Source organism: Narcine bancroftii, chromosome 2 (genome assembly GCF_036971445.1).
Source record: "Narcine bancroftii isolate sNarBan1 chromosome 2, sNarBan1.hap1, whole genome shotgun sequence".
Lineage (NCBI taxonomy): Eukaryota > Metazoa > Chordata > Chondrichthyes > Torpediniformes > Narcinidae > Narcine > Narcine bancroftii.
Window position 1 is genome coordinate 102913941 of NC_091470.1, and position 21693 is coordinate 102935633.

A 21693-nucleotide genomic window follows, 5' to 3' on the forward strand; every position below is an offset into this window, starting at 1 on the left:
ACAGAACATTATCTACAGCTACAAACTGAAGGCTTCTCTAATTCCCATCCTGTCCTACCCTCAATGAACAGAATGATTTTGCTTTGTGTGAAACACAGGCTACATTAAGCAGTGTTGAGCACATGCTCTGCTCTCACTGCTACGATCAGGAAAGAGGTATCGGTGCCACAAGACTCGCACCACCAGGTTCAGGAACGGCAGCTCCCCTTCCACCATCAGACTCCTCAACAACAAACTCAATCAGGGGCTCATTTAAAGACTCGCACTTGTGCACTTTATTGATTATTTTTATTCTCTCTGTATTGCAAAGTGAGTTAACATTTCTTTATTTGTTTACATGTGTGTGTTGTGCACAATCTTATTTTTGCACTACCAATAAGTGGTAATTGTGCCTCACCTGCAGGAAAGAAGAATCCCAGGGTTACATGTGATGTCTATGTGACAAATCTAAATATGAAATCTGAGCAGACAGCCTAATAAACCCTGAACAAGAAGTCTTGCTGGATCACTGAAGCATGAGATACCCAAATAGGCACTTGGCTTGAATATTCTGGAAAATAAAGTGAAAGAGCAGACTTAAACAAGGAAATCTGGAGATGCAGTGATACACAAAAGTGCTGGAGAAACTCAGCAGGTTATGCAGCATCCATGGGAGACAAATATGCCTTAATGAAGGACTCAAGCCTGAAATGTTGCCTGGCATTCATTTCAGGAGGAATAGAATATAAGAGCAGGGATGTGTCATTGAGGCTTTATAAGGCCCTGGTGAGGCCTCTCTTGGAGTAATGTGAGCAGTTTTGGGCTCCTCATTTAAGAAAAGATGTGCTGATGTTACAAAGGTTCAAAGGAAGTTCACAAGGATGATTCTGGGAATGAAAGGGTTATCTTATGAGGAATGTTTGCTGGCTCTCGGCATTTATTCATTAGAATTTAGGAGAATGAGGGGGGATCTCATTGAAACATTTTGAACGTTGAAAGGCCTGGACAGAGTGGATGTAGAAAAGTTGTTTTCCATGCTGATAGAGTCTAGGACAAGAGGACACATCTTCAGGATTGAAGAACGGCCACTTAGAACAGAGAGGCAGCAGGGTTAGTGCAATGCTATCACAACGCCAACTCCCAAACCCGTAGGATGCAAACAATTATAGAGTGAGAGATGGTGAGTGTTAAATTATCGAGTCTCTTGGAAATCTGCAAGATATGGCAACACAGCAGATTAAAAGGATCTTTCATGATTAAGAGAATGCATTTATTAAACCAAATCTGTTTTGAAAATATGCAAAGAAGGGAGAATGCCAGCAGGTCATGATTCTGTGTTACAAATTATTTATAAAAAAAATCAAATTAAGCATTTGGATGACATTAATGGATTTATTGTCATACACATGAGTTCAATGTACATATGCTCTGAAATTCTTTAATTGCTGCAGCCAAACTGGAACTTAGTGAAAATAAGGCTGCTCCAATAGTATATGATAAATTACTCCATGGAAAGAGATAATAAATGTAAAATATCTTTCTTCTTCTTCTTTCTTCTTTGGCTTGGCTTCGCGGACGAAGATTTATGGAGGGGGTAAAAAAGTCCACGTCAGCTGCAGGCTCGTTTGTGGCTGACCAGTCCGATGCGGGACAGGCAGACACGATTGCAGCGGTTGCAAGGGAAAATTGGTTGGTTGGGGTTGGGTGTTGGGTTTTTCCTCCTTTGCCTTTTGTCAGTGAGGTGGGCTCTGCGGTCTTCTTCAAAGGAGGCTGCTGCCCGCCAAACTGTGAGGCGCCAAGATGCACGGTTTGAGGCGTTATCAGCCCACTGGCGGTGGTCAATGTGGCAGGCACCAAGAGATTTCTTTAGGCAGTCCTTGTACCTTTTCTTTGGTGCACCTCTGTCACGGTGGCCAGTGGAGAGCTCGCCATATAATACGATCTTGGGAAGGCGATGGTCCTCCATTCTGGAGACGTGACCCATCCAGCGCAGCTGGATCTTCAGCAGCGTGGACTCGATGCTGTCGACCTCTGCCATCTCGAGTACCTCGACGTTAGGGGTGTGAGCGCTCCAATGGATGTTGAGGATGGAGCGGAGACAACGCTGGTGGAAGCGTTCTAGGAGCCGTAGGTGGTAATATAGATTGATAATAAATATTCAGTTACAGTAGTGCAAGAAAAAGTAGTGTTTCAATCACGCACACAGGTGTTTTTGTGGTGCCAGTGGTTTATCAAAAGGACAGTGAGGAGCGGGATGTTGTGGGGGGGTTGGGGGAGGAGGTGGTTGGTGTTCAAGAGCCTGGTCACTATATCTTCTAGTCATTGTGTAGATTTGGTTGTGGGGATGCCTGGAGTCTTCTGCCATTTCTCTGTGGCGGTGGCCTCAGCCACCGTTTGTCCACGTAGGTGGTTGCAGCACCAAGTTTAGAAACAACACAGAAGGATGTGGTTATGCTGACAGAGGGACATTAGATGTTTGCAGTCATCAATATGATGATGCAGCAAGCCTGACATTCACACTAATAGGCTTTCCTGGTCATAGAGGAATAGATTTCTGGTATCAGAGAAACCTCTGAGCAAAATAACAACCAAAACATATTTGTTGACAGAAGCAAGTTGGCTCTCGATGCAGACAGATTTCAAGGACTTTTTCCTCTTCTACCCTCCCACCTGGGTCTATCTATGGCAGGGGTTCCCAACCAGTGGTACATTTGCACTTTTCAGGGGGGACATTGGGTCTGAGAGAATAACCATTACTGTACAATACATAGTATTGTAATCTGCAGTCAGATTGCACAATTTTGTGGGGTTTTTTATCCTTAATTTTTAGGGGTACACGGGAACCTATAAAAATACCCAAGGGGTACAGAGGAACAAAAAGGTTGGGAACCCCAGATCTACAGGATATTGGTACTTTCCCATATTCTATGTTCAGAATTGACCTTTGAACTCATCGATGAATGTGTAAGCTTATTGTGAATCTAGATGAAAAATGAAGGTTGTTTCTTGAGTTAAGACTGGATTTTTTTCAAATGGTATAGATGGAAATTAGAATATGAACGATTGAAATGAAAAGTGCCAAATTATGCCTCACTTTTTTTTAAAGAGTTTACTCAATTGTTTTGTTAATGCGACAAGTACTATATCAATTCATATAGAGGGCTTCAAATAACTAAGGTCACCGTGCAATTGATAAATAGGAGGCTGCTGGTCGAAATCATGTGCAGAAGTGAGCAGATAACCAGATTTACTAAAGAAGCAAAATCCATGTTATCTAACTGGACAGCAGAGGAGAGGCACTAAGGGAGGGAGGACTGGTCAGTTGTGCTTGCACATAAATTGGGAAGAAGTCACGGTTGAGTTTGCAAAGACTTTAATTTAAAGTTCTCTATGAGCCAGAACCACGTTTGGGGATTTGATCAGAATTGAGGGAGGGTAGGCATGAATAATTTCAGATAGGAAGAGGATTGTGAAGAAGGGGTGGAAAATTAGCCAGCTCATTGGAGGGGGGGGGGGGGGAGGTGGTTGAATGGGTTTTTATAATGAGTGAAACAGAAGTGTCCAGATGCTGTGATTGTAGTAAAAAGTACACAGTAAAAGCTAGAGGAACTCAACGGTCTTGTAGTGTCCATATGAGGTAAAGATATATTACTAACATTTCAGGCCTGAGCCCCTCAAGATATATTCAAAAAGCAGACAGGCTGAGAAAGAAAGGTTGGAAGAATGGGAGGAGGAGGAATATGTAGTTTGTGGGAAAGTTTAAAAACAGAGTGAACTGTTCCCCAAGGAGCAGGAACCTTTCACAGTACCAGCTGCGTGGTAAACTACTGTTATGCTACGATTGGCTGCTGCTGGAAACGTCTCCTGAGACCGATCCTACCCATAGTCCTTTGCATGCTTCCCATTCCACTCTGCCTTGATCAGTCAATAAGGTTGATGGCTGTTCCAGTCTATAGTTAATAAAAAGCCGATCAGTCTCACAACTCCAGACTTTTATGATTATTGATAATGCATCAAGCTGAACATGGGAGCCTGGAAAATGAGCTGGGCTGCAATAGAATCAACTGAGTAGAGGGGTGGGGAGCTTTGTGGTTATGGTTAGGCCAGAGAATGTGAGAGCAGGGAAGGGATGAAATACAAAAAGATTAGGAGTGGGAGCAAATCAACATCTTCAACTTCAAGGCTCTGATGACATTCATCCAGTTCCAATGGGGGAGTGGGGTTTCACATTATTTACATCTTACACTGATCTACCAAAACAGATACTTCTTGCTTCAACTTCTAACGTGGTAAGGAATTTCCAGGTTAGAAAAGAAATGCTCTCCTGAGATAGGGTAATATCCTCTGAACTCTGTGGATCCCTGGTATGCAACATATTAAAATTGAGGAGTGCTTGGGAAGGCACTGTGAACTTTGAACCCCTTTGGGTACTCATGGAGGCCAAATGAAAACTGTGGAAGGAGCAAACCATTCACCCTCTGTTTCAGACCATGGCAGAGTCTGCAGATCCAACACTGGCCTCATCAGCTGCCTTACCACTGCAATTATAGAAGCGAGTCATTGGAAATGAGTCTTATGGTGTTCACCTCAGAAAACAGGGTGGAGGAAGCAGTGGGACCTAGCACTGTCCCTACCGCATTGACGGTACCACCAATGACTCTGCTTCTCAGAAGGCCGAGGGCATACAGCATACCCTAAGACCCATTCCGAAATTTTATTGACTCACCTGGAAAATAACCTGCCCAATGCATCACACCATAGAACAGGAACTGCTCTGCCCATGATTTCAAGGCACTGTGGAGAGTTGTGAACACAACTCAGGCCACCACACAACCAATCTCCCCTCCATCAACACCCCCCGCTCTCTCAGGAACACTGCCAACATATCAAAGGACCAGTTCCACCCAGGTAACACTCTCTTCTCCCTGCTTCCCTCAGAAGATACACAAGCTTAACAACATGAACCTCCAGACTCAAGGAAAGTTTCTTTCTTCCTGTTAGCAGCCTCTTAAATGGGCCCCTGATGGTAAAAGATAATGTACTTTCCCTGTTTAACAGAACTTTTCTCAACATCCTTTACTTTGTCTTTATAATACCACAGGCTGCTGACACCTCGTGGACAAACTTGGAATGAATGGTTCAAGATTCCTTTATTGTTATCTAATAATACAGAACATGGAATATTACATGAAATTGTCTGTTTGCCTTATGACAGACAGATGCCATTAGTGTCATGCCTCCCCCCACCTTATAGTAAGAGAGAATGAGGAGCAAAAGAGTCTTTGAATGTCCGTGGATTCACGTCCAGCACTCCCACATCCTTTGAATGTCCGTGGATTCACGTCCAGCACTCCCACATCCTTTGAATGTCCGTGGATTCACGTCCAGCACTCCCACATCCTTTGAATGTCCGTGGATTCACGTCCAGCACTCCCACATCCTTTGAATGTCCGTGGATTCACGTCCAGCACTCCCACATCCTTTGAATGTCCGTGGATTCACGTCCAGCACTCCCACATCCTTTGCAGCCATAAAAGCCTGTTCAGCAATGATGCAGCAAATCTGACATTGACACATAAATTTTTCTTATCGTAGAGGAACAGATTTGTCTTCTGAGCCCCACTTACCTTCTAATTTGTTAGGAATCTTGCCCCAAAACCTCACGAATCCTCTGTGCTTTGCTCCACAGATTCTTCATTACAATTATTTAGTAGTTTGGCCTTTGATTTCTCATACCAAAATGTGTGATCTCATGCTTTTCAACATTAACTCATTTTTCACCCACACTTTCAACCTCTGCAGTTCCCACTCACTGTCTTGTCAGCAACCAACTTGGATACCTTCGCATTTAATCTAAAGATAGGTACTGATAGCTTATCCAATGTGTCAGGTGGTTGCAGTGATGGGTTGTACTTGTCGGCATAACTCCCCCTTTGCAGTCACACAGTGTGAAAGATGCGACTAGAAAATAGGTTGAAGTATATTGGGCATACAAGAGGAAGCAATGGGAGGTCTGGTTAGGCTCAGAAGCCACCATTCAAGAACAGAGAGAAAATGTGGGATAATGAAGAAGTGGGGATTGGGAAAGAAAGTTATGACATAGTGATGTGCAGTGGAGGAGTAAGGAGGCATGAAGGGAAAGAGAAATGGAAATTGCTTGGAATCAGATGCTCCAGTTTCCAGCTATCCTACAAAAATTTACGGGAGTTGTAGATCAATTGGGTGTAATTGAGCGGCATGACCTTGTGAGCTGGAAGGGCCTGTTACTTGTCTAAATTTAAAATTAAAATTAATATGTAGAAAGAGAAATGAGTTGATTTTGGTCACTGATGCCAGTGGTCAACTGTGGTCAAGGTGCAAAAATGTAGAATTTCTGCAAAAATTCAGGACAAAATACCATGAGCAAAACCATAAGGTAGATGAATTTTGATAATTTGCCATCAATTATAAATCATATTCAATGTAATAAAAATGACAAATCTAGTGGAATAGATTTCTCTGCATCGCTCTCCCACCCTCCTCCTTCTCTGCCTTCCATCCTCCCTCTCCCACTCTTCCCTCCCCTCTTCCATGCCTCCCTCTCCTCCATCCCTCATTCCCCCTCTCTCTCACACACATTGGGGTGGCCATACCAAAAGTGTGTTTTAAAAAAAATTATATTTTTTAATAAGATGTAAACAGTATTGCAAAAACAACAAATACAAACACACTGTATAATAGAATGGTAACCTATGATCATGTCACACATACGCACTCTTCCTTCCCCCTCCCCCCCCATGCCCCCCCATCCTCTGTCTGTATAGTGAGCCAAACACTTCATTGGTTTTGCAGTGTTCTTCCATTTAATTACCTGGTCCTCATGCTGATGAGCACATTAGGCCAGCTGCCACTATTTATTTGGGCCTTAAGAACATTTGTTGCTCAATCACAGGCTATTGGTGAAGTGGTGGAGATGCCACGTAGCACAGACTTAACTTGCCTGGGGGGGGGGGCGATGAGCTCGTTATGCCATTCCCCCTCCCAATTCGATCACCTCTCATTTTCCTATTGCCACTAAAGCACCTATTTGAGGGAATCCAGAACTAACAGATTTCAGGGCCATGTACTGATCTCCCCTGATTATCAAGGGAGTACAGAGGAGCAGGAAGGAAAGTTAGGGATATATCTTTGAATCTAGCTACATGAACTATCAAGGAAGAGTTAGCTTTACTTGTAAGACCCCACAAGAAGTTTGTCCATTCCACTGAAACCAGAGGGGTGATGCACAGGTGAGAATACAAATTATATGTCCTTACTAATCCAGGTGGGCTTGAGTCAAACCCAAGGCCAAGATGGCTGTGAATGTTGGGTTTGGTTCAGTTGTATCTTCTGATGAAACATTAGGGTTTGGGTTGAGACTAGGTCAGGATGATTTGCTTAATATTACTGTATTTCTTATATAACCACTTACAGCACAGAACAGGCCAGTTCGGCCCTACTAGTCCATGCCGTAGCAAATCCCCACCCTCCTAGTCCCACTGACCAGCACCCGGTCCATACCCCTCTAGTCCCCTCCTATCCATGTAACGATCCAGTCTTTCCTTAAATGTAACTAATGATCCCGCCTCGACCACGTCTGCCAGAAGCACATTCCACATCCCCAACACCCTCTGCGTAAAGAAATTTCCCATCATGTTCCCCTTATAATTTTCCCCCTTCAATTTTAAACCATGTCCTCTAGTTTGAATCTCCCCCTTTCTTAATTGAAAAAGCCTATCCACATTTACTCTGTCTGTCCCTTTCAAAATCTTAAACACCTCTATCAAGTCCCCTCTCAATCTTCTACGCTCCAGAGAAAAAAGCCCCAGTCTGCACAACCTTTCCCTGTAACTCAGACCCTGAAATCCTGTCAACATTCTCGTGAACCTTCTCTGCACTCTCTCTCTCTTGAACAATTTTTTTTCAAATATAGAGATACAAGACAGTAACAGGCCTCCCAGCCCACAAGTCTGTGTCGCCAAAATACACGCATGTGACCCATTATTCCATCGTGAACCAATCATTTCTCGCACTCAGCCCTACTCCTCTGCCTTCTCCCAATAACCTTTGATACCCTGACTATTCAGTTACCCATTGATCTCTGCCTTAAATGCACCCAATGACTTGGCCTCAACACCCACCCATGGCAGCATATTCCAGAGGTTCACTAGTCTCTGGCTAAAGAAATTCCTCCACAAACACAGATGGGCCTCCTTCAATCCTGACCCGACTCCTCTACAAGGAATCCGGGTGGCTGGCATTGCAATAGAGTTGCACTAACTGTGCTGTCCCAAATAGCAATAAACATTCAGCTTTTGTTCCCACTTTAAAATATAAGAAGTGTGATTATTCCAAGTTGGCCCTCGAGCCTGCTGCCACATTCAGTAAGATCACATTGCTCTGGTCCTGATCCCCAGTCTATCTCAGTTTTGAACATATTCAATGACTCTGCCTCCACACCTTTCTAGGGGTAGAGAATTCTAAAGACTCACAAATCTCCAGGGGAAGAAGTTCCTCCACATCTCCATTTTAAAATTGGCAACTGCTTACTATGGTTTATGGTGGTTTAAACACTCAGAATGGGGAATATCCTCTCAGCATCACACACGATAAATCACCTCCAATTCCATTCTCTCCATCGAGGGTGGTTCCAGTCTATTCAACCTTCCTTCGTAAGATAACCTCTTCAGACTGGGAATCGACCCAGTCTGACTGCCCCTAATGCAAGTACATCCCTGCTGACTCAAGGAGACCAAACGGTAAACTACTCCAGTGAAGTCTCTGCAGTTCCATGTAGATGTGGCTCATTATAACACTGCAGCCCCTGCTTCAGTAGACTAGATACTATTTTGCTAAAATTCATCTGAGCAGTTTCATTTTTTTCAAATCTTTTCAGGGGATCTTAAAGAAGAAAATACTGGAAAATCTAGAAAAATACGTGCTAAGAGATGTAAGTAGAATCTTTGCTGCTTTTCACACATGGATGTGGGCTTTTGTGGCAATTTCCAGATGACAATTCTGTTCTTGGTGGTCTAGATGTGCCAGAAAATTACAATAAAACTGCTGGTGCCTGGAATTCAAGCAAATGGCAGCCTCAAGCAACCAGCAAAAAAAAATCAAGGAAAGTAAATTTTTAAAATAAATTAAATAAAATAAAAAAATATGTAAGCTTAATATGTTCTTTGAAGTAACACATAAACCTTTGGTGGAGATGGGAGCAAATATTCAGCCAGCTGACTGCCTTGGTTGTGTTTTGCTTGTAGCAGCTGTTTGAATAAAGTTGTGTGAAAGAGCAATGGTGTCGCCCAAGATGAAGAACTGGTTGATGCCGTTCATCATTGGGGTGACTCTCATAAAGTGTCTCCTTCTCCCTGCTTAGTAAGAGTTTCCCTGGTCAGAGGCTTTATCAGTAAACTTGGGGGGGGGCGGGGGGGGAGGGTTAATTCTCTATAATGCTATTGTATGTCTTTCGGGCACCTCGATGGAGGGGAGAGGAACCTGCAGATGCAGCAACGGTTAAATGTTTTTAAAGAATGTTACTAAAAATAAAGTAAAATGCTTTAAGGTTTATATATTCATGCAAGTGAAGTTTGTTCAGTGAGAGTATAGGTTTTTTTTGTCTTTAAACTGTTTATTCTTAATGCAAGTGCATTAGACATTGTAAGAGTAAATCTCATGCAACAGAAAATACACTTATCCGGCATCTACCAATCCCCATAGATGCCAGATACTGGCGGTTTTACCATACAAGTCAAGGAGAGTTATGTGCTTGTCCCACATTGCACAGATATTCCCTGTGTTTTTTTCACTCTATGATCCTTGTACATTGTCAATGTGCTATTCATTCAGGAAATATAAACCCTGTGGTAATGTTACTGATCCATCAGTGATCAGTCCACAGGCATAATTCAGAGGCTCAGTTGCTCATAGTGAAAATTGTGAACGAACTGCGTACAAATTTATAACCACAGAGTGGTCTACAGATCTCACTGACATTCTGAGCTGGTCACTCCGGGCTAAAAAGTGGAACGAAACAAGATGCTGGGGTTGAGTGTAATACACAAAAATGCTGGAGTAACTCAACTGGTCACAGGGCATCCACAGGGAGTAAATGGTAACAAGCGTGGAACTATGACATTGTGGCCATTACAGAGACAGCTTTCACAAGGGCAGGAAAGACTGCTGTTCAAGCCAGGTTTTAGATGTTTCAAAACTACAGTGGGAGGTAAAATAGTTGGGGGGAGTGCATTGCTGATCAGGGATACTATCACAGGTGCAGAAAAGGGGGAAGTATGCAGGGATTGTCTGCAGACTCTGTGTGGGTGAAGGTCAGAAAGAGGAAAAGGGGCAATAACCCTACTGGATAGTTATTGTCTATATGTCCCAATACTAACAGAAAAGTTGAGGAGCAGATAGGAAGGCAGATTCTTGCAAGATGCAAAAATGATAGGGTTGTACTGATGGGTGATTTTAACTTTCCTAATATTGATTAGCACCATCTTAGAGAGAAGGGTTTGGATGGAGTGGAATTTGTTCGGTGTGTTCAAACATAGAACACTATAGCACAGTACAGGCCCTACAGCTCTCAATGTTGTGCCAATCCATATATTCCTAAAGTACTAAACCCTCCCTACCCTGTAACCCTCTATTTTTCTTTCATCCATGTGCCTGTCTAAGATTCTCTTAAATGCCCCTAATGTTTCAGCCTCCACCACCATCCTTGGCAAGGCATCCCAGGCACCCACAACTCTGCATTAAAAAACCCCGATCTTTGCTATTCCTGCCCTGGGAAAAGGTGCTGGCTTCCACCTTACCTACACCCCCAGTATGTACTTGTGGGCTAAAATGGCCTGTTACCATGCTGTATGTCTAAATTAAAAATGAAAAGGTTGGCCACCCCTGCCATAGGCCTTCTTAACTATCCTATCAGCCTGTGTGGCAACCTTGATAGATGTATGGATTTGGTCCCCTAAGTCCCTCTGTTCATCCACACTCTTAAGTAACTGACCATTAACCATGTACTCAGCCTTCTGGCTTGTCCTTCCAAAATGCAGCACCTCACACTTATCCGGATGAACTCCATCTGCCACTTTTAAAGCTAACTCTGCACCCTGTCTATATCCTCTTGTAACTTTCAACAAACCTCAACTCCATCCACAGCTCCTCCAACCGTCGTATCATCCGCAAACCTACTGAACCATCCTCCTGCCTCTTCATCCAGGCCATTTATAAAAAATCACAAAAAGCAGGGCTCCCAGAACAGATCTTTATGATACTTCACTAGTGACTGACCTCCAAGAAGAATTCTTTCCTTCCACTACTCCTCTCTGATTTCTACTTGCAAGCCAATTTTTTAAATTCCCACAGCCAAAGTTCCATGGATTCCATGTGAAGTGCGAGTTGATGAAGTAGACAAAGACGATGTGGTCAAACGATAATCATGGCCTTTATTAGGAGAAACTCATGATACAATAATGAAAGACAATAGATGCATAAACAGTTATATCCAAGGGGAATGTCCTTAACAGTAGAGATAATACACAGCCAATGTTAATACAGCAAGGCTCGCCAGAGGGGAGACAGGCAGCTTGGCAGACATTCACCACAGTCTCCCCCCGACAGAAGAAGGGTGAAAATCAAAAGGACAGCTGCAAGGAAAGACTGAAGCAAGCGATACATGGATACCATGTTTGGCCTTGAGATACTCTAACAGCCAAAATACGCCAGTAATCTAGCAAGCAATCGAAATATAATGAGATGTTTTATGAATATGTCAATCTATCAGGTTGTTTATGAATTCTGGTGCTTCGTCTCAAAACAGGTGGCTCCTTTGCAACCTTGGGAACTGGTACAGGCCCTGGGTCTGTAGTGTGGGAAGGACTGGCTTCTGAACCCCCTTCAGAATCGCCAGCGTGAGGCAGTGGAGCTTCAGCATGGTCATCTGAAAGCTTACTAGGGGTCACAGGCTGGGGGGGCTGGGGGGTGAGTCCAACTTCTCAGGCTCACTCTGAGTAGGGGTGCGAGGAAGAGGCGAACCAGGTTAGGCCAGATCTCTTAGGGGTACAGTCTCAGATACTGTCAGGGCAGTCAATGTGCAACAACACCACAATGCTTTGAAGCTGGATGGTTTAGTCAACGGGATTGACTCCAGTTACATCTGACAGAGGCTGTTGGAGACGGAGCCCTTAACCTACGACCGGGCAGTCACTCTAGCCAAAACACTGAGAAGTGCCATGCGGTCCAGTGAAATGCTAGAAACCAAAAAGAAAACATCCACAAGAGAGTTGCCAGAGCTTTAAACTTCTGGAGATATTCAGCGAACCGAAAGATATCGATGGCTTGTAGTGAACATACAAAAACTGTATGGGACAAGTGTAAAGTTACTTTAAATTTGCAGGGACATTACCTGGCTGATGTGTGGCTCTTTATTATGCTGGAGCTCTGTGTCCCTGTGGAACTGGGGTTAGATATTCAATCTCAGATGAACAGTGTAGTGTTAAATTTCAGTGGCTACTGTCTTCTTCTCTTTGGCTTGGCTTCGCGGACGAAGATTTATGGAGGGGTAAATGTCCACGTCAGCTGCAGGCTCATTTGTGGCTGACAAGTCCGATGCGGGACAGGCAGACACAGTTGCAGCGGTTGCAGGGGAAAGTTGGTGGGTTGGGGTTGGGTGTTGGGTTTTTCCTCCTTTGTCTTTTGTCAGTGAGGTGGGCTCTGCGGTCTTCTTCAAAGGAGGTTGCTGCCCGCCGAACTGTGAGGCGCCAAGATGCACGGTTTGAGGCGATATCAGCCCACTGGCGGTGGTCAATGTGGCAGGCACCAAGAGATTTCTTTAGGCAGTCCTTGTACCTCTTCTTTGGTGCACCTCTGACACGATGACCAGTGGAGAGCTCGCCATATAACACGATCTTGGGGAGGCGATGGTCCTCCATTCTGGAGACGTGACCTACCCAGCGCAGTTGGATCTTCAACAGCATGGATTCGATGCTGTCGGCCTCTGCCATCTCGAGTACTTCGATGTTAGGAATGAAGTCACTCCAATGAATGTTGAGGATGGAGCGGAGACAACGCTGGTGGAAGCGTTCTAGGAGCTGTAGGTGATGCTGGTAGAGGACCCATGATTCGGAGCCGAACAGGAGTGTGGGTATAACAACGGCTCTGTATACGCTTATCTTTGTGCGGTTTTTCAGTTGGTTGTTTTTCCAGACTCTTTTGTGTAGTCTTCCAAAGGCGCTATTTGCCTTGGCGAGTCTGTTGTCTATCTCGTTGTCGATCCTTGCATCCAATGAAATGGTGCAGCCGAGATAGGTAAACTGGTTGACCGTTTTGAGTTTTGTGTCCCCCATCAATTTCTTTTGTTACATCTTAAAAAAACTCAATTAGGCTCACAAGGCACGACCTTCCCTTCACAAAGCCACACTGACTTTCCTTGAGTAGACTGTTCTTCTCCAAATGCTCATAGATCCTATCCTTAAGATTCTTCTCCTGAGGTTTCCTGACACAATATGTAGCTAGCCCAACTGGAGGAGAGTCTATACTTTGCCTGATATTGAGAAATGACACATGTCAAGTGTCAGATCTCTCAATGGGCCAACATTTTAGAGAAAGTGAACACAACTCTCTCTCTTTTACTATTGCGCTGAAGGTCAGGAATAGACAATTTGGGAAACCATTTAATTGGGGTGGGGCAAATATAATGCTATTAGGCAGGAGCTTGGGAGCATAAATTGGGAGCAGATGTACTCGGGGAAGTGTACGGCAGATACTGTACGTAGCAAACGTTCAGGGAATATATGCATGGCGCTCTGAAAAAGTATGTTCCATTGAGGCAGGGAAGGAATGATAAAGCAAAAGAACCATGGTGTCCTGGGTAAACTTGTACCTCTCACTTTGTTCATTTTAGATTGGTCACAGTGTTTGAGCTACCGAAAGAAAATAGACACACACACACTGAGAGCAGTTCAGTTTATACAAATGCTTATTACAAATTCAAAAGCTGATTTCAAACTACAATATGCTAGCCCTTCTCAACTACACTTATCAACGCTTGGACTGGTCCCAACTGCTGAAGCGAGGCAACGACTGCACACTTGTAGTAGGTTGTCAGGGCGCCGGTAGGAACTTCTCCACCTCCCTCGACCGGGACGTTAGCTGGACTCTCGAAGTCCTTCTTCTTGCTGAGAGATGTTGCCACCTCTCGGAGAGTCTCAAACTTCAGCAGCGGGACCATGGCTTATATTACCCAAAAACTGCTTACCCAAGCACCTATTCCCCGCACAGTAAGAAAGATAAGCGAGCAAGCTAGCATGCTAGCTTCTATCGAATAACGTAATTTTCAGCTTATCACTTTGAATACAATGGTTTATTTTGCATCAAGGCTAGGCCTCTGACAGTCTGTGACCAAAACAAGCAGGAAGATTAAATGTTCTTGGTCCACAGATGTCCTTTCGTCAGATAACAGCATATCTGGCCCCTTGGTGGAATTTAGCTTATGTCTGCTGATTCTAAAAAACAGGCAGGTTCTCAGCCTTGCAGAAGGAAAGGCTGCAAAGGTAAAAAAACACGGTTTAAATCTTCCATTACAGATGCAAGGATCGACAATGAAATAGACAACAGACTCGCCAAGGCAAATAGCGCCTTTGGAAGACTACACAAAAGAGTCTGGAAAAACAACCAACTGAAAAACCTCACAAAGATAAGCGTATACAGAGCCGTTGTCATACCCACACTCCTGTTCGGCTCCGAATCATGGGTCCTCTACCGGCATCACCTACGGCTCTTAGAACGCTTCCACCAGCGTTGTCTCCGCTCCATCCTCAACATCCATTGGAGCACTTTCATCCCTAACGTCGAAGTACTCGAGGTGGCAGAGGTCGACAGCATCGAGTCCACGCTGCTGAAGATCCAGAATGGAGGACCATCGCCTTCCCAAGATCATGTTTATGGCGAGCTCTCCACTGGCCACCGTGACAGAGGTGCACCAAAGAAAAGGGACAAGGACTGCCTAAAGAAATCTCTTGGTGCCTGCCACATTGACCACCGCCAGTGGGCTGATATTGCCTCAAACCGTGCATCTTGGCGCCTCACAGTTTGGCGGGCAGCAACCTCCTTTGAAGAAGACCGCAGAGCCCATCTCACTGACAAAAGGCAAAGGAGGAAAAACCCAACACTCAACCCCAACCAACCAATTTTCCCCTGCAGCCGCTGCAACCGTGTCTGCCTGTCCCGCATCGGACTTGTCAGCCACAAACGAGCCTGCAGCTGACGTGGACTTTTACCCCCTCCATAAATCTTCGTCTGCGAAGCCAAGCCAAAGAAGAAGACACTTGGTGCACTTGGGATTCAGAAAATCTAGTTAATAAGTTTACAAGAGGTTTAAAAAGATAGAATCTGATAAGAGTGCCAAGAAAGAAGTTAAGAAAGGACTTAGAAAAGGTAGAAGGGGTCATGAGAAGGTGAGCAGGATTGAGGAAGGCCCAAAGGCATTCTACAAGTAAGTGAAGAACAACAGGATGAGTTATATGAGGATAATACCCAATCGGGGTGTATGGAGTCAGAGGAGGTAGCAGGGGTCTTTAATGAGTACTTTGTTTCAGTATTCACCAGAGAAAAGGACCTTGGCAAATTTGAGGATGACTTAAAGTGGGACTGAAATGCTTGAGCATGTTGACCTTCAGAAAGAGGATGGTTTGGAGCTTTTGAAAAGCATTTAGTTAGATAGACGAGCATTTATCCAAGGTTACTGTAAGAAGTGAGAGAGAAGGTTACTGAGCCACTGGTAATGATCTTTGCATCGTCAATGGGAACAAGAGAAGTACTGGAGGACTGGAGGGTTGCAAATGTTGTCATCCTGTTCAAGAGAGGAAGGAGAGATAACCCAGGAAATTATATGCCAGTGAGTCTTACTTCAGTGGTAGGAAAACTGTTAGAGAAGACCCTAAGAGACAGGATTTACAAGCATTTAGGGAGGCATAACTTGATTAGGAATAGTCAGCTTAACTTCGTCAGGGGAAGGTTGTGTCTCAAAAGTGTGATTTAATCCTTTGAGGATATAACAGAACATTAATGAAAGTAAAGCAGTGGATGTAGTGTATATGAATTTCAGTAAGGCATTTGATAAAATTCTTCATGCAAGTCTTATTCAGAAAATAAGGAGGCATGGAATTCAGGGAAGTCTTGCTTTGTTGATACAGAATTGGCTTGTCCAGAGAAGGGAAAGGGTGGTGGCTTTCTGCATGGAGATCAGTGATCAACGATGTTCCTCAGGGATCTTCCTTAGGACCTCTCCTCTTTGTGATTTTTATAAATGACCTGGATGAGGAAGTTAGGAGAGATTAAAAACTAGGTTAAGGATGATAGGGAAAAAGTTTAAAGGGAACATTAGGGGGAATTTCTTCACACAGAGAGTGCTGAGAGTGTGAAATGAGCTACCAGATTTACCAGGATGTGCTGGATTGAAGAACCTGTCTTATAAATCAAGGTTAACAGAGCTAGGGCATTTCTCTTTGGAGTGAAGAAGGATGAGAAGTGACTTAAGAGGTCTATAAGATTATGAGTCATAATTTGGATGGACGGCCAGTACCTTTTCCTCAGGGTGACAATCTGAGGACCAGAGGTCATCTGTGAAGAAGAGGGAAGGAAATTTTAAGGGACATATCAGAGGTTGTGGTGGAGGCTGGTGCAATGGGGACATTTTCAAGACTAATAAATGTCCCATTGCACCAGCCTCCACCATGATAGATACATAGATACAAGAAAAATAGGGGTTATGGGTGTGAGGTATGAAGGGTTTAGATTGATGAGTAGGTTTATATAGGCCGCCATATCGTGGGCCAAAGGGCCTGCACTGTGCTGTTCCCCATTGCTCCATTCCTCTCTCATTGCACACCTTTTGCAACACCAATGCATATTGACCAAATGCGTTGAAAGAATTGACAGTTTTCCGTCCTGGATCTCCTACATTTAATCGATGTCTGTTTTCACATTTGAGCTCCCTGCTCTCAGCACCAATCTCTGTCCTGTCCCATCTATCAGTGAATTGAATCCTCTCCCACACCCCCCCCCCCCACCCCCACCTCCAGGAAAACAACACCTGTAATGTGCTTTGTTTCTCCACAGCCTCGATTGCCCCTGCTCCTCAGTCGAATGAAGGAAGTGGGAAAGATTTTCCTTGCCACCAACAGCGATTACCCCTACACGGATGTAAGTATGCAATTCCATTGAGCTCTGGGATTCTGAAAGCTTTTGAGTCAATTGCCCAGAAGCTCAGCTCAGTACAAACCAGATTAATGAGAAGCTGTAATAAGCGTAACAGCAAACAGAACCACACCAAATTAGATTTCACACATTGTATGCTGCATTTTCCCCCAACATTCAGTTGATAGACCTGCAAGGAAAAGACTACACAGTATTTAAGAAATTTACCTTTCCTAAAACATTTTTTCCAAAAAAGGAACTAGAAGGGAAACAGTCTGTCCAAAGTCTTCTTACAATCTTAGTGTTGTATTTTCATTTTGTCAATACAATCCCCTTCTGTATATTGAAGCAAATCATTTTACTATAAAGACCGTTGCCACCAGTGTTGTCCCCTGCATTGCTATCACTCATTTGAGGAGGTTCCCCACTGCTCTCCTTCTCATCATAGCACATTCTTACATAAGTCTCTTATTTACCACTGCGACATCTTGTAGTTATTCCCCCCTCTACTGTTTGAGGGGCTTTCCCTTGGTCTGAGCCCCTCAATGCCCAGTAATGGAAAGAGTCTAGACTGTGGTCCTTCCCCACAGTGCCCTTGCGTTGGTTGCACCAAGCCTCAGTGCATCCCTCAGCACACACTCCTCCAGCCTGGAATGTGCCAGTCAGCAGCCATCCCTCACAGACACCTCTGGGTGCTGAAAGACAAGCAAGATCCACACAATCCAAAGGGCATCTTTCACCAAGTTGATGATCTTCCATCAGTTCTGGATGTCTGACTCTGTGTGCGTCCCCAGGAACAGCCTGTAAATCACAGAGTCCTCTCTCACACTGCTACTGGGGATGAACTGTGACAAGGATCCTTGCACACACATTCTTCAAGTTCAAATTTATTATCATCTTATAATAACAAAAAAGTGTTCTCTGGTCCTTGATACAAAAACACATCCAGAAAAAGGAGACACACAGACAAATGACATATGTAGTACACATATATACATATGGATTTGTGTGATTAGTTCATTCAACAGTCTCATTGCCCATGGACAGAAGCTGTTTCTCAGCCTGATGGCTTCTGGCTCTGATACTCCTGTATCTCTTTTCATCAGGACTAGCTGAAAGATGCTGTGTGCAGGGTGGTAGGGGTCCTCAATGATTTTGTGAGCCTTCTTCAAATGATGGCAAGGAAGGAGACCAGGCAATCCTCTCTGGTGCTCTTATGCTCCACCATTCAGTCTGATTGCAGCCTCATCTCCCCTTCTGTTTCAGTTCCCCATGGCCCTAGATTCTCCAGCTTGCAAAAGTATATTTCAGTCTTTAAATACTTGGAATGATCCAGCCTCACAGACTTCTGAGGCAGAGAATTCCAGATTCATCACTCTGATGGACCTCCACACACCTCAGTTTAAAATGATTTGTCCTTTTATAGCTGTGACCCAAGTTTGAGATACTTCTACCAGTGGAAACATCTCAACATCTACTCTGTCAGGTCCTTGAGGATATATACGTTTCAATAAGATCATCCCTCATTCTTCTAAATGCCAACAAATACAGACTTAATTCTTTTAGCTGCTACAAAAGGTAAGCCATCTCATCCCAGGAATTAGACAAATGAATCTGTTTTGTATGTGCTTCCAATGCTAAATACATCCTTTGCAAATAAGGGGATCAAAACTGTACACAGTAGTCTATGTATGGCCACAATAGGACCCTGTATAACTGCATCAATACCCTCCTATTTCTAAATTAAGTTCTCTTCCTAAACAAGGACATGACAACTGTGGTTTTCCAATCCTCTGGTCCTCTCTTAGGACTCTTTGAACATCTTCACCAAAGGCTCCTTTAAGCCCCTTGGTTTCAGACCATAAAGACCTATGTAAAAAAAAACACCATGCTGGAGAAACTCAGCAGGTCAAACATTTTGGGCTTGAGCCCTTCATCGAGGTATGAAAGGAAGGCAACGTGGCTGTGAAAGCGAGTCTGATCATAAAGCTTGAGAGCAGCAGGGATTACAGATGGGGAACTTAACTTGATGAAGGGCTCAAGCTCCAAATGTTGGTTTTGTATCTTTATATTTACACTGTTTGACCTGCTGAGCTTTTCCAGCATTGTGTTTTTACTTTAATCACAGCATCTGCAATCTTTCATGTTTTACTCCTGTTATGAGTCCAGAGAACCCCAAAACCCAGCAGCAATAGATATGCACCATGACAAAGGGTTACTTAAACAAAAGTTGCTTTTAATTATCTTTGAATGTGAAAATAGAATCAGAATTTAACCTATCTCTATTGACTTACTTTCTTTGGCTTGGCTTCGCAGACGAAGATTTATGGAGGGGGTAAAAGTCCACGTCAGCTGCAGGCTCGTTTGTGGCTGACAAGTCCGATGCGGGACAGGCAGACACGGTTGCAGCGGCTGCAGGGGAAAATTGGTTGGTTGGGGTTGGGTGTTGGGTTTTTCCTCCTTTGCCTTTTGTCAGTGAGGTGGGCTCTGCAGCCTTCTTCAAAGGAGGTTGCTGCCCGCCGAACTGTGAGGCGCCAAGATGCACGGTTTGAGGCGATATCAGCCCACTGGCGGTGGTCAATGTGGCTTAACCCCCTTCTAATTCTAAGCACATGTGTGTGTAATGTGGGTGTAAGTTCAGCAAAGTTCTTTGGTTCACAGTCCAATCTCACTGGTTGCAGGCAATTCTTGTATTGTACACAGAAGTTAACATTAATAGAGTTCACCAGGCTTTGGCGCTTAACAGGTAAATGGTTACCACTCAGAAAGGTTCTTGTTGGTTTTCAGTGAGAGAATTTCTCTTGTCCCAGGACATCCACAACTGATTCCTTTTTAATTAGCCACTCCAGTGTCTTGCTGACGAAACTTGCCCCGTTCAGGATTCTCTTTCTTTCAGGCCATTTCTGTTTCACCTATTCCAAGGGAAACCCCGGACAGCCAGTCCTCTCCTTTGACCAGGCCGTCTTCCAAAACTTGCCAGCTTGACCCTCTGAAAGCGATGTCTGTGTCTCTCCTCTCTCACTCCCTCCACTCTGAGAGCAAAGCCTCTTTTTTTTCTGCTCTCTGCCTGCAAAGATCACAAGACCTTCTAGACAGTAAATGTTCTCTTCCAGACAATGCTGCTACTGCCTGTTGTTACATTTGTTGCCTTTTGCAAATGACACTCCATTATGAGTCTGAACACACTTTCAAACGCTCCTGCAAAAAAAAGAGTTTTTGTGTGACCTGCTCTAACAAACCTTGCCCAATTTATCTCCCAAACACCTCTAGATACTCTCTCAACCATAAAGACCTATCTGCCTTTATTCCCATTAGTTAGTTCACACTCTTGTCCCTCATGATTGTGTAGAAGATCCCATGAAGCTGAAGCAGTTTGGAGGAGTCACGTGATGGAGTAGTGGCCGGACGGTGAACTCCAGCCCTCTCCAGAAAAGTCGGGAAAAACAAAGGAAAACACAAAGGAACAGAAATAAAAGTTACAGAAAAGTGAGTATAAAGGTGGAAAGAAAATGGCGACAAAAAAAGAAAAATCGAAAGCAACGGTAAGAAGAGAGGAAGAAAAGACAAAGGAGGAAAAAGGTGAAGGCCTTACCTGTCCGAAGAGGCCCGCTGCAGAGAGAGAAACCCGCTCCCTCAGGTCGGTAAATAATGGACTACAAAAATGGCTCGCAGAGCCGAGTAAAAGTGCGCAACCGCGCATGCGCGATACTTTGCGTATGCGCGATGCGAATGAAAAAAAACACACCGACGGGAGGGGGGACCAGCTGGGGAGTCGATCTCCACAGCCGGCAACGACAGCTGCAGAACACCTGCAGCAAGAAGAGACCACAGAAGACAATAGAAACAAGAAAGAAGAGGAGGAAAGGGCAACAAAGAAACAACAGATGGTCAACCCAGAGGAAGAAGAAGAGGAAGAGTATGGTGAAATAGAAGAAGAAAAGATAGGCAAGGTAAAGGATATACTTGCTCTTATTAAAGGATACATGGAGTCATTTAAAGAATGGCAAACACAGGAATTTAAGGATTTAAGAAAAAGAATAAACAACACAGAAGAGAAAATAATTAAAATGGAGATGACCTTAACAGAAATGGGAAAAAAAATGGACAAGATGGAAGAGCGGGCAGTAGCAGCAGAAATGGAGGTAGAAGACTTAAAAAAGAAATTGGAGAAATCTAATAAAAAAACTAAAGAGACACAAGAACTACTAGCTCAAAAAATAGATACAATGGAAAACCATAACAGAAGAAATAACATAAAGATAGTGGGCCTTAAGGAAGATGAAGAAGGCAAGAATATGAGGGAGTTTATAAAAGAGTGGATCCCTAAGACCCTAGGATGTCCAGAACTACAGCATGAAATGGAAATAGAAAGGGCACATAGAGTATTGGCCTCTAAACCACAACCACAACAAAAACCAAGATCTATTGTAGTAAAATTCCTAAGATATACTACAAGAGAAAAGGTACTGGAGAAGACAATGGAAAAAGTAAGAGAGGGCA

At 43.9% G+C, this 21693-nt stretch overlaps 1 protein-coding gene across 1 annotated transcript in view; it reads left to right on the plus strand.

Annotated features, from left to right (window-relative positions):
* The window catches only part of LOC138752913 (cytosolic purine 5'-nucleotidase-like), a 114652-nt gene that overhangs the window by 58751 nt on the left and 34208 nt on the right, over positions 1-21693 (plus strand). Inside the window, exons 9-10 of the mRNA XM_069915525.1 lie at positions 8894-8947; positions 17116-17199. Of these exons, the coding sequence (XP_069771626.1) occupies positions 8894-8947; positions 17116-17199 (138 nt within the window). The remainder of the gene's footprint in view (positions 1-8893; positions 8948-17115; positions 17200-21693) is intronic.